The sequence below is a fragment of the Microcebus murinus genome, chromosome 3 (genome assembly GCF_040939455.1).
Source record: "Microcebus murinus isolate Inina chromosome 3, M.murinus_Inina_mat1.0, whole genome shotgun sequence".
NCBI lineage: Eukaryota > Metazoa > Chordata > Mammalia > Primates > Cheirogaleidae > Microcebus > Microcebus murinus.
Window position 1 is genome coordinate 12185661 of NC_134106.1, and position 12404 is coordinate 12198064.

At 49.9% G+C, this 12404-nt stretch overlaps 1 protein-coding gene across 1 annotated transcript; it reads left to right on the plus strand.

Moving 5' to 3' along the window:
• The first annotated feature begins 396 nt into the window (after positions 1 to 396).
• On the plus strand, positions 397 to 5079 carry MYCN (MYCN proto-oncogene, bHLH transcription factor). The gene is made up of 2 exons (XM_020288657.2): positions 397 to 1270; positions 3560 to 5079. The coding sequence occupies exons 1-2, from the start codon at positions 484 to 486 to the stop codon at positions 4165 to 4167; spliced, it is 1395 nt and encodes a 464-aa protein (XP_020144246.2). The 5' UTR covers positions 397 to 483; the 3' UTR covers positions 4168 to 5079.
• Positions 5080 to 12404: the final 7325 nt, after the last annotated feature.

Below are 12404 nucleotides of genomic sequence, written 5' to 3' on the forward strand. Positions count from 1 at the left end.
ACACTGGTGCAAGCGGGGTCGTCGGCGTGCTGCTGGAGGGAGCTGGGATTCTGCAGCCTCGAACAGCCCCCTCCCCCAGGCACAGCCTTGTGTGAATGAAATGGCAGTTTCCAAAGTTGCGGAGCCACGCCACCACCCCCTGCATCTGCATGCCCCCTCCCACCCCCTGTCGTAGACAGCTTGTACACAAAAGGAGGGAGGGAGGCAGGGAGCGAGAGCCAGAACTTCCTTCACCTTCGGGAGCACTGGGCGGAGTGGGGAGCTCCGAGGGGAGATTGGGGGACGGGGCTGGAGGGGGCGCCCGCTGCCTGTCCCCGCCGTCTGCTCCGCTTGCCCATCCTCTCCCGGTGTGTCTGTCGGTTGCAGTGTTGGAGGTTGACGCGGGCCCCCGCCTTCCGCGCCCCCCACGGGAAGGAAGCGCCCCCCGCATTAAAACGAGCGGAGCGGAAAGAAGTGTGCAGTCGCCGGCCGGGAGGCGAGCCGATGCCGAGCTGCTCCGCGTCCACCATGCCGGGGATGATCTGCAAGAACCCAGACCTCGAGTTCGACTCGCTGCAGCCCTGCTTCTACCCGGACGAAGATGACTTCTACTTCGGCGGCCCCGATTCGACCCCCCCAGGGGAGGACATCTGGAAGAAGTTTGAGCTGCTGCCCACGCCCCCGCTGTCGCCCAGCCGTGGCTTCGCGGAGCCCATCCCGCAAGCCTGGGCCACCGAGATGGTGCTGGGCGATTACGACCTGTGGAGCAGCCCGGCCGAGGAGGACGCGTTCGGCCTGGGGGGGCTGGGCGGCCTCACCCCCAACCCGGTCATCCTCCAGGACTGCATGTGGAGCGGCTTCTCAGCCCGCGAGAAGCTGGAGCGCGCCGTGAGCGAGAAGCTGCAGCACGGCCGCGGGCCGCCGGCCGCCGGCCCCGCCGCCCCGGCCCAGGGAACGGGCGCCGCCAGCCCTGCGGGGCGCGGGCACGGCGGGGCTGCGGGAGCCGGCCGCGCCGGGGCCGCCCTGCCCGCCGAGCTGGCCCACCCGGCAGCCGAGTGCGTGGATCCCGCCGTGGTCTTCCCCTTCCCGGTGAACAAGCGGGAGCCGGCGCCCGCACCCGCCGCCCCGGCCAGTGCCCCGGCGGCGGGCGCTGCGGTCGCCTCGGGAGCGAGCGCGGCCGCCCCGGCCGGGGCCCCGGTGGCCGCCCCTCCGCGCGCAGGCGGCCGCCCGGCCAGCGGCGGCGACCACAAGGCCCTCAGCACCTCCGGAGAGGACACTCTGAGCGACTCAGGTAAAGACCCGGCCCGGCCCGGGCTGCCTCCCTGGGGTACTGGACTCCGGGGGTCTCCGTCCCCTCCCCTTTGTTAGTGTTCACGCCTTGGCTTTGGAGAGCGTTTTGGACGCAACGCTGGTGGCAGGGAGGTCCTGTTTTCTCCAAGCCTGTCCCCAGGGTAAAGATGAGCGGCTGAGTGAAAGCTGCTGCAAGGAGGGTGCTCTCCCAAGTCGCACCTCCGCTGAAGTTGCTTCCACCCTATCCCGGGAGCCTTCCTCTGGGCCGTCACAGGCCCCCACCCCGTCCCCCACCTCTCTTTTGCCGCGCTGTGCGAGCATTGAAACTGGGAAAAGTTGGTGTCAAAACTGGGTAGAAGGTTAGGAGGCTGCTGGGTGCATTGCGTGGACAGAAACCTGTTAGCGCCGGGGCGGAAAAGGACTCCGTCCCAGGTCAAGTTTGGGGAAAGGCCTCCCAAGAAGACACAAGGGCTGTGCAAAATCCTACTTGGAGCAGAGGAAGTTAGACGGAGATTGCACGGAGGGCTAGTGCGGATTTTTTTTTTCCCCATACGTAGGTACCTCCCCCCCAGTCCTCGGTGGGTGGTGGGCTAATTTGCTCCTGGTGGTTGGCCAGCAGGCGGCGACATGCGTGGCCGGTAGAAGGGCCAAGCATCTCATAGGCTGGGGGTGGTGGAGGTCCCCCTCCCTCCCTCCATTCAGCAGCTGGCGGCAAGTGCAACAGCAGTTGTGTACATTCTCTAGGGGCCTCCTCTTTCCAGGGTGCAGTGAAAACAGGGTCCAGTTTTGTCTGCTAGCCCGAATTCCAGGGCTAATTCGAGATCCCAGTTGTGTTCTGTAACCTAGTGCCTTTGAAGGTGAAGGTGGGCACTTAGCAGCCTCTCCAGGATTGCACGCATATTGATTAGTTCTATTGTGTGCATTCGTTTGCATCTTTAGCTGAGGGAAAGGTTAAAACCAAGCCTTTGCCTGGGGCTCTGGAGGTAGCACTCTGCCCAAACGCCGCCAGAAAAGCCCTTGTCCTTGGAGCTGGCAGCTGGGGCCCCCCTTCGACCTTGAAAACCAGTGTTTTCAGAATGCCGGTAAATGGAAATCCTAAATTTCCTTTGGGGCTGAGGACAGATCTTTCTGAGGCTTCTGGAAAGAAACTTGGTGATAAGCCTTCAGTTTGAAACGGCTCTGTCCCTTTAATGTCTATGCCTTGACAGCTTTTGGTGAGGAAGCACTTCCTTCCAACAGCTGTCTTCTTGGCAGAAAACCAAAACATTGGCTTAAAGGGACCCACAGACTGGAACAGCCTCACATTTCGGCTTTAGAACAAATCCCACAATTGTTCAGCTTTCCGGTCCCCTTCAGATCAAGCAGAAGATGTGTTTTGATTTTCATGCTTGCATTTTAAACAATAATTTTCTACCCCAGCGTGGTAGTCCGTGAGGAGAGAAGGGAAAAATGCACGCATGTTGCTACACGTTTTTGTTGTTGCTGTTATTATTGGTGACTTGGAGAGGAGAGCTGCTCCCATTTGGGGGTTTATGGTGACTATGGATTATGGTTTTGTAGTTGAGATTTGATGGTTGTTAGATAAAAAAAAAACTGCTTACTGTATAAAACTCAGGTTGGTGGAAGAAAAGTTTTTTACCCCCCCCCCCACTTAATTAAATTGTTCCTCAAGTTTGTCGAAGGACTTAAAATGAAACACAACCGTACTTAAATTGCTAAATGGGGCTCTTAAAACAGAGGGGCCTCAATTCTTATGTGTGGAGATAAAAATGTAAATAATCTACAGGGCAGACTGGTGATTATGGTAAAAGCTACCATTTACTGAGCTGCTGGGCACAGCTCTATGCTCATTCTACATATTATCTGTCAAAGTGGTATTAATATTATCCCCGTTTAATAGCTGAGGAAGCTGAGGCTTAGAAAAGTCGAATAACTTGCCCAGCGTCATGCAACTAGTCTGCCATAGAGCCAGGATTCTTTCTGTCCGACCCCAAAGCCCAGGTCCTTTCTCCCCTACCATCTGCTAAAGTCATGAAGTAGAGAGTGAAAGCCCAGCAGGGGTACGGTCCGGAAGGACAGAGTGTTTCCAGATATAATATTTAATTTTTAAAGAGATCCGAAACGAGTAACATTTCTGTCTACATCTGTGTTGACGATGGACCCATTGCAGTAGCAAACTGTGTCGGGGCCTGCTGGAAGACACACGGACATGCGTTAACGCGGATAGATTCGTGACTTCCACGCGCATGTGTCTCCCGTGAGAGTAACTCCTCCCGTCTTTTGCTCACAGACGATGAAGATGACGAGGAGGAAGACGAGGAGGAGGAGATCGACGTGGTCACCGTGGAGAAGCGGCGCTCCTCCTCCTCCACCAGCAAGGCTGTCACCACATTCACCATCACCATGCGCCCCAAGAGCGCCGCCCTGGGCCCCGGGCGGGCGCAGCCCGGCGAGCTGATCCTGAAGCGGTGCCTCCCCATCCACCAGCAGCACAACTACGCCGCCCCGTCGCCCTACGTGGAGAGCGAGGACGCGCCGCCCCAGAAGAAGGCCAAGAGCGAGGCGTCCCCGCGCCCCCTCAAGAGCATCGCCCCCCCGAAGGCCAAGAGCCTGAGCCCCCGCAACTCCGACTCGGAGGACAGCGAGCGTCGCCGCAATCACAACATCCTGGAGCGCCAGCGCCGCAACGACCTGCGCTCCAGCTTCCTCACGCTCAGGGACCACGTGCCCGAGCTGGTGAAGAACGAGAAGGCCGCCAAGGTGGTCATCCTGAAAAAGGCCACCGAGTATGTCCACTCCCTTCAGGCCGAAGAGCAGCAGCTTTTGCAGGAAAAGGAAAAGTTGCAGGCAAGACAGCAGCAGTTGCTCAAGAAAATCGAACACGCTCGGACTTGCTAAAAACGCTTCTCAGAACTGGACAGTCACTGCCACTTTGCACATTTTGATTTTTTTTTTTTTTTTTTAAAACAAACATTGTGTTGACATTAAGAATGTTGGTTTACTTTCAGATCGGTCCCCTGTGGAGTTTGGCCCTGGGTGGGGAGCAGGACCACCTGAGCGGGGTTCTGCCAGGACCTCGGAGAGCCTGCGTCTCGGGATGTTGGTGGCCCTGTGGCCGCCTCCACCTCACCTCCGGGACAGCGGTGGGAGTCGGTGACACTTGGGAGCCTCTGGGGCTGTTGAAGTCACCTTGTTTGTTCCAAGTTATAAACAACAGAAAGTCATTCCTTCTTTTTAAAATGGTGCTTACGTTCCAGCAGATGCCACGGAAGGGGTTTGCCATTGGACGCCCCTGGGGAACATTTCTGTAAATACCATTGACACACCCGCCTTTTGTATACGTCCTGGGTCATGAGAGGTGGCTTTTGCGGCCAGTATTAGACTGGAAGTTCATACCTAAGTACTGTAATAATACCTCAATGTTTGAGGAGCATGTTTTGTATACAAATATATTGTTAATCTCTGTTATGTACTGTACTAATTCTTACACTGCCTGTATACTTTAGTATGATGCTGATACATAACTAAATTTGATACTTATATTTTCGTATGAAAATGAGTTGTGAAAGTTTTGAGTAGATATTACTTTATCACTTTTTGAACTAAGAAACTTTTGTAAAGAAATTTACTATATATATATGCCTTTTTCCTAGCCTGTTTCTTCCTGTTAATGTATTTGTTCATGTTTGGTGCATAGAACTGGGTAAATGCAAAGTTCTGTGTTTAATTTCTTCAAAATGTATATATTTAGTGCTGCATCTTATAGCACTTTGAAATACCTCATGTTTATGAAAATAAATAGCAATTAAATGATGCAACTCCACTTTTTCCTTAATAGCACTAAACTATTCCTTAAGCAGCAGCCACAAATAATTCATAACGTAGAGAAGCTTAGTTTTCTGCAGTTAACCCCTCTATTATCTGTGCGGTCCTTTTATATCTGTACAATCTGGGTTGGGGGCATGGGTCCCATTTGGGTGGAAGAGACTGAGTTTGGGGAGGTTAAGAATACTTCCCCAAGATTACACAGATGAGAGATGTTATTAACGACTCTTTGCATTGTGTAAGAACAATAGCGCTCAATAGTTTACAAAACACTTTTATATATGTTGGCCCTTCAGTGGAATTGAGCTGAGACATCATCAGATCAACCCTTTAGAAGAAGTAAAATCAGACACAGGGTTGTTTAACTTGCCTGTTTTTGGTGTTGGTAATATCTGTCCCACTGGCAGACAGTTTTATATTTTGGTGGAGAGCATAGTTTGTCTCCAAGGAGATTCATTCTTAAAAATATGCTAGGACTAGTGCAAGCCTCAAGGCTAAGCATTGTAGCAGGACAAAAAGATGAAAGTTGGTCCCTCCCTTCAATGAACTCACAGCATGACTTACCCAGTTGTAACTCAGGAATTGACAGCTATGTAGCCCAGATCAAGTGCCAGGTGTGGGAGAGACCCAGGCGTCAAACTGAAACCCCATATGGGTAGTGTAGCTCTCTCTACTTGCCATTCCTACCGCACAGGGCAGCATTTCGGCTACCAGGGTTGCCCTGTGCAAACACCACCAACCTTTTTTTTTTTTTTTTTTTTGAGACAGAGTCTCACTTTGTTGCCCAGGCTAGAGTGAGTGCCCTGGCGTCAGCCTAGCTCACAGCAACCTCAAACTCCTGGGCTCAAGCAATCCTTCTGCCTCAGCCTCCCGAGTAGCTGGGACTACAGGCATGTGCCACCATGCCCGGCTAATTTTTTCTATATATATTAGTTGGCCAATTAATTTCTTTCTATTTATAGTAGAGACAGGGTCTTGCTCTTGCTCAGGCTGGTTTTGAACTCCTGACCTCGAGTAATCCGCCCGCCTCAGCTTCCCAGAGTGCTAACCACTAACCTTTGCAGGCTCTGAAGGACAAAGCCAGGACGAGAGGATTGGAGGGAGACATAATTGAGCTCCCTGTTAGGGAGAAGTTTCAGAGAGTTTACCTGGTGGGATAGAAGATCCTTGCTTATGAGGCACTCAAGCTTCTGAGAACTAAAGGTGTGCAAATAACTTATTTGTCTTTGGGGTGACAGGTTGTACTTAGTTATTTCTCTAGGGTTTCATTCATCTCAGATTTTTAGCTCTCAGCTGAGAAAAAGACCTTTTGCACATGGGATGAGACAAATTTTCTTGCCTGGCCACACAGTTTGCCAGGGCAGAGATGAGAGATCCCAGGCCCTGTGAGTCCCTGCTGGCTTTGGCCACTTTATAAGGGCAAGTAGGAGCTTAGAACTTGAGGGCCTCATCTTGGTTAAGCACGTGCCTTAGAGATGTGAGGTTGCTGGGACTGCCACTGGCATCTCTCTGCTGGTCTGACTGCTGAAAATCAGGTAAAATGCCCTTTAATCCCTCTATGGGTCCCTATCCCCAGACTAGAATATAAGGCACCCTTTTTGAAACTCGTTTTTGAATTGTTATTCAAAAGGACATCCATTCATTTACATTTTGCAGGCCCCAAATTACTCAATAGTCTATGCACCTGGTTTATGTATCCATGAGCCAAAAGAAAGTTAAGTGACTTCAAATTAATTGAGCACCTGAGATTCTTGAAGCCCAGCTCAATCATTCCAATTTCTCTGTTTGTGGTTCCCATAAGGGGCCTACCTGAGTGTGCCTGTGAAGAAAGAAAACTGTCCAGATGAATGAGGCCACTAAAATACAATTCCTACTATGTTCTCTTTTTGCTCTGGCTGCTGGGAAGCTCAGAGCCAAACTTCATGCTTTTTACATCTCTTACATTCCATTTTCACTTTTCTTCTAAATGTTTATGGTTTCTTGTTTTTCCTTGTTGGGTTAATCACCCTTCTTATGTTCTTTACATTATATAACACAACTTTTTGCATTCGGTGGGTCATAATTATCTACCTAAAATATTAAAACCAAAGTGAAAAAAAGTCACATATTTGCCTTTCCTGACCGAGCTGATGGAATGTGTCATCCAATTTAGCACTGCAATTATCTATAAAGTAATTGCTGTAGTCACAGAGAATTAAACTAGTCGCTTTAATAACATGAGAAACCATCTCTGTATTCCAAGAGCAGTTCTGAGACTGAGAAAGTGCTCTATGTCAGATCACTACATTATAGAGCTTAGATGGAGCGTGTAGATCACCTCGTCACACTACCTCACTTCACAGAATAGGGGTGGGGCATTGCATCTGGAATCGGTAGCTGAGCCCAGGGTGAGAGTTGGGGTCCCCTAGTGACCTGACCGGTGCTCTTTCCATGGCACTGGCTTCTTTACTGCCCACATAGTAGTCTCCTTAGCTCCTGTCTCACCCATCCATCTCCGTCACAGTCCATACTAATCCATCTAAATCACCGGCCCTGTGTACACACTTCCAATAGTTCCCTGCCATTTGCAGGTTCGAGGCCCCATCCTCAAGCCTGGCACAGAAGTGCATCCACCGGTTCATAGGCTCCGTCACCTGCGGCCCTCCACATCCTGTCCTTCCAGCCAGGCTGGCCTCAGTGGGTGGCTCTAGCTCACCTCTGACGTGTTTCCCCACATTCCCCTCCTGGCTTATCCAGATTCCCTTTATTGAGATTCTTCTTTTTTTTTTTTTTTGAGACAGAATCTCACTTTGTTGCCCAGGCTAGAGTGAGTGCTGTGGCGTCAGCCTAGCTCACAGCAACCTCAAACTCCTGTGCTCAAGCGATCCTCCTGCCTCAGCCTCCCGAGTAGCTGGGACTACAGGCATACGCCACCATGCCCGGCTAATTTTCTGTACATATATATTTTTAGTTGGTCAATTCGTTTCTTTCTATTTTTAGTAGAGATGGAGTCTCGCTCAGGCTGGTTTCGAACTCCTGACCTTGAGCAATCCACCCGCCTCGGCCTCCCAGAGCGCTAGGATTACAGGCGTGAGCCACCGCGCCTGGCCTGAGGTTCTTCTTGACTTTGAACAGCAACCCCATGGTTATCTCTTTCGGGACACCTTCCAGTACCCCAGGTGGACCTTTCCAGCTTTCTGACCCGTTCAGCTCTCTGTTGCTGCGCATTTATCCTCTATCCCCTCTGGAGACAGAAGAGCTGCCCTAATCACCCTCCCAGGCCCCTATACCTGAGGGCTCCCTTAAAGCAGGTCGGGCCGTCATTTGTCTCTGATTCTGCGCTCTGGCCAGGTGACGGACGGATGACAGGGCCTTGGCAGATGCCAGCACAGCGGACGGCAGCAGAGGAAGGAGCAAGGGGCAGATGTCCACTGCCGGAGCGTCTCCTGCCAACCCTGCTTTATAAGCTCTCGGGCTCATTATTCCATTGGGAAACGACACCCATTAGCCATCAGTGAGCATCTGGCACCGACTGTGCTGGAAGCTTTGCGGGAAGTGAAGACGAAACGCCTGGGCAGGCCTGTCTTCAGGCAGCCTGTGGTCTGGAGGAGTTACAGGCCTGGGTTTCACACACAAGGCCAGGAAGGGAGACAGGCAGGATTGGGAGTGGGGGCTATTGAATAAAGCTAAGTAAGGGGGGCGTCCCTAAAAGCTGAAGCTGGGGCTCTCTGCTGGAGGGAGCCAGTCTACCACTGGCCTATGGCAGCTCAGACACTTGTCACAGGCCAGAGATCGCCCGCACTCAGAGTGACAAAGGTTGTCATGCTGCCACCACCCCTGTGCAGCACTGTAGCACTTACTGAGCTTTTGTAGGCTTGAGTCTCACAAGCCTTTAAAACTTTTAACCAGTTCATCATGTTCCCATTTTATAGGTAAGGGAATTGGGTCTTCTGGGTTTGAGTTTCATTAATCCCGCATGGTGGCTATGTTTTGAAAATTCTGATTTGGGCTGTTTTCAGAATCAGAGGTTGTTAGGTTTGGGAGGGACACAGAAGCCATGGAGCTCATCTCCATTTCAGGGGAAGCACACACAACCTGCACGAGAGCCTTCTGCTTCCTCTCTTCCTTTTCCTTCCTCTCTCTCTCTCTCCTTCTCAACAAATATTTATTTAGCAGCTATCATGTGTCGAGCACTGTTCTAAGTGCTTGGGAGACATCAGTGAACAAAAGAGAAAAAAAACTCTCCCAAATCCCTGATTTCCTAGAGTTTATAGTCTTGGAGAGAGTGACAACAATATAAGTAAACATAGTAAGCAAGTAAATTAAATAGCATCTAATACGGTGGTGGTGAGCACGGTGGAAGAGAAGTAGAGAGGATAGAGGAATTCAGGGATGCCACAGGAGCGGGGAGGCGGGTCAGGGCGGGCCCACCTGGCACAGGGAGCTGAGAACAGAGAGGGGAGAGCACCCGGCCCGGGGCACCCCTGTGGCTGCTCAGAGACCAGAGCCCAGGCCTTAGGCTTCTTGGTTCGGAGCTCAGCCTCCCTCATTTGTCTCTGGACGTAGGTAAATGTTTCCCATCAGCTTTTTATTCATCCTCCCAAGGAGAAGCAATAGAGTATAGTATTAACAGTTAAGAGAATAAATCTGAAGTTAGACACCCTGGGTTTGAATCCGACCCCCACACTCACAAGCTCGGGGTTACACAGTCTGCCCCCTCCACGACATACACACACAAGCCGGGGACGACACCGTCTATCTCATAGGGGTGTCAGGGAGATGGCACCAATTAATTTATATACAGCACACAGAATAGTCCCTGGCACATGATAGGTGCGATTTAAGTGTGTTAAATAATATAATTTGATGTTGACAGGATCTTTCCTCCCTCTATTTCTTCAGTAAGTTACTAGGGCAAAGAATCTTAAAAAAAAAAAATTACCGGTAGAACAAATTCAGAAGCTTGAGCTTAACAAGAACTTTGCAGACTTTTGTTCCTCAAAAGAGGCCTTACAAAACCTGAAAACGGGTACCTTGGAAACAAATGAATGTGAGCTTTGAAGCCTATTTTAAGACGGAGCCTAGGAATTTGAGTGCCTCGGAACATCTACGCCTTCCACAATGGTTTATTAGTTTTCCTTACTTGTAAAGGAAATCTCTTCATAGGCCACTGACCAGGGTTACCTGATCCCTTTTGATATTGACATATCATGCTACAAGACATTCATCCTGAAACCTTTGACCAAGAGAAGTAACAGAGCCCTTTTATGGTCCTAGCACACAGACCTGTCGGCACAATGCACACTTGGAGAACACACACAGCACGTACTCCCAGGATAGAGTCGGAGGATTTGCAGTAGGATGAGCTCTGAAGAGGCAACACAAAATCTACTCACTTCTGCATTCCAGCAGACCCGAGATTTTCAGTGGGTTTTGGGGGTGGGGGAAAGAAGCCCGTCCTTCACAAGGCCTCAGTTGAATTCTGTGTGTTCTTGTTTGTGTCTTAGGTTTCCACCACCTTCCTGAGGGAAGACAAAAAAAAAAAAAAAGCATTCTCTCCACTGGACAAAGCGATGTTCCACACTGACTGGGAGGTAGTCTTGGGTAATAGAAACCCTTCGTTTGGAAGAAGAAGTCCTTGACTTGGGTCTTTCACTATTTTCAGCCTCGGATAGGAAATTAACTTCTTGTTGCTCAATTTCCTCATCTACAAGTGGGATGGGCTGGGGTTGGCGATCTCCAAGGCCCCCTTTCAACTTTGAGGATGGAAAGAGTCATTGAGCCTTAGATATGGCTGAAGCCTTAGAGAGGGCTGCAAATGTCTGCAGTGGAGGTGAACACCTTCCTGTTGGAAGCTGCTATGGCTCACATGTGCCTCCCAAAGTGCATGTGTTGGAAATTTCATTCCCAATGCAATAATGCTGGGAGGTGGGGCCCAATAACAGGTGATTATGTCATGAGGGCTCCGTCCTCATGAATGGATTAATGTAGTTATTGCAGCAAGAAGGTCCTTTCCAGGTGCAGCCTGCCTGACCTTGGACTTCCCACCCTACAGAACTGTAAGAAAAAAGTTTCTTTTCTTTATGAATGACCCAGCCTGTGGTATTCTGTTATAAAAGCAGAAAACAGACTAAGACAGAAGCCCTGGGGGCATATCTTGGCTTTGCTGTTCGGCAACTCCGAGTGATTCAGGGTAAATCTCTTCCCTCTGAATCCCACGGTCTTTATCTCTGGAACAACAATAATAATCACCACCTTACCAGGTTCTTATAAGGATCAAATGGCATAAGGTATAGGAGGGGATGTGACAGCATTTTGGAAATTAGGAAGTCTTTTAAGAACTCTTATTGCCCCTGACATTACCATCTTCAGCCCTTGTCCAGGGTGTCCCTCCCACTTCACAGTTTGTTTTCTAGATTCATCTCTAAGTGGGTTTCCCCAAGTAAGAAACTACTGTAAAGACAACAGGTACGCCTCTGATTGCCGCTCTCTACCTAGAACAGGGGTCTGCACATAATAGCTACACTACAATGTTTGTTAAATAATTATTAACAATGAAAAGACTTGACTAATTGTGCAAAGCCAGCTAGAGAGACTTGATTTGGGCAAACAAACTGGGTACACAGGCTTGTCTCATCTGGAACTAGAGAACACTATGATTAATCCAGTTTTTAATTTGGCTACTCAAATGAAATCAAATATGGTAACAGACATCTAACACCTTGGGTTTTGCTTGGGTTGGTTTAGCCACTTTTTTTTTTTTTTTTTTTTTGGAGTAAAGCCAAGAAGAACAGGAATTTAAACTGAGACTAGAGCTTTGAAACTGCCCAAGCTGTAGTTGTCTGCATTTCTGTTGGTAAAGAGGGCAGGATTAAGACATGAATTTACTATTCTAAAAGTTTTAATTGTGTTTGGGTTTGAAAATAAATCTTTCCCATCCGAATTGGGCCTTCTTCTGAATTTGCTGAACTAATATTTTACAGTCTGTCTTGAGGGAAAATCATCTTTCGACCAGAAATCCCCTCCCCAACAAGTCTCATTAAAAAAATGAACGTGGAGGTTTTCTTGGATGTCTTTAACTGTAAACTTCCGGGGTGGCTGTGAGTACATTTCGTTTGACACTTCTGGGAGGTTGTTTCTCCTGGAGTGTTACCTCGCTCGGTAATTCCTCCGGGTAATAAATGTGCACATGTCAATTTCTTGCTGCGGCTCCTGCCTCCATTGTCTTTGGCTGACAGTGGCGGCTGCCACCTCCACCGCCCGTGGCCTTTGGTCCTGCTGGCTCAGCAGCCACAGACAACTTTTCTTGCCCACTGCAACGAACTGCAAGG

Bases quoted from the DNA above. Each gene is read 5' to 3' on its own strand.
- MYCN (XM_020288657.2), top strand. From the start codon at position 484: ATGCCGAGCTGCTCCGCGTCCACCATGCCGGGGATGATCTGCAAGAAC. The intron at 1,271-3,559 runs GTAAAGACCCGG...TTTTGCTCACAG, and splicing joins GGACACTCTGAGCGACTCAG to ACGATGAAGATGACGAGGAG.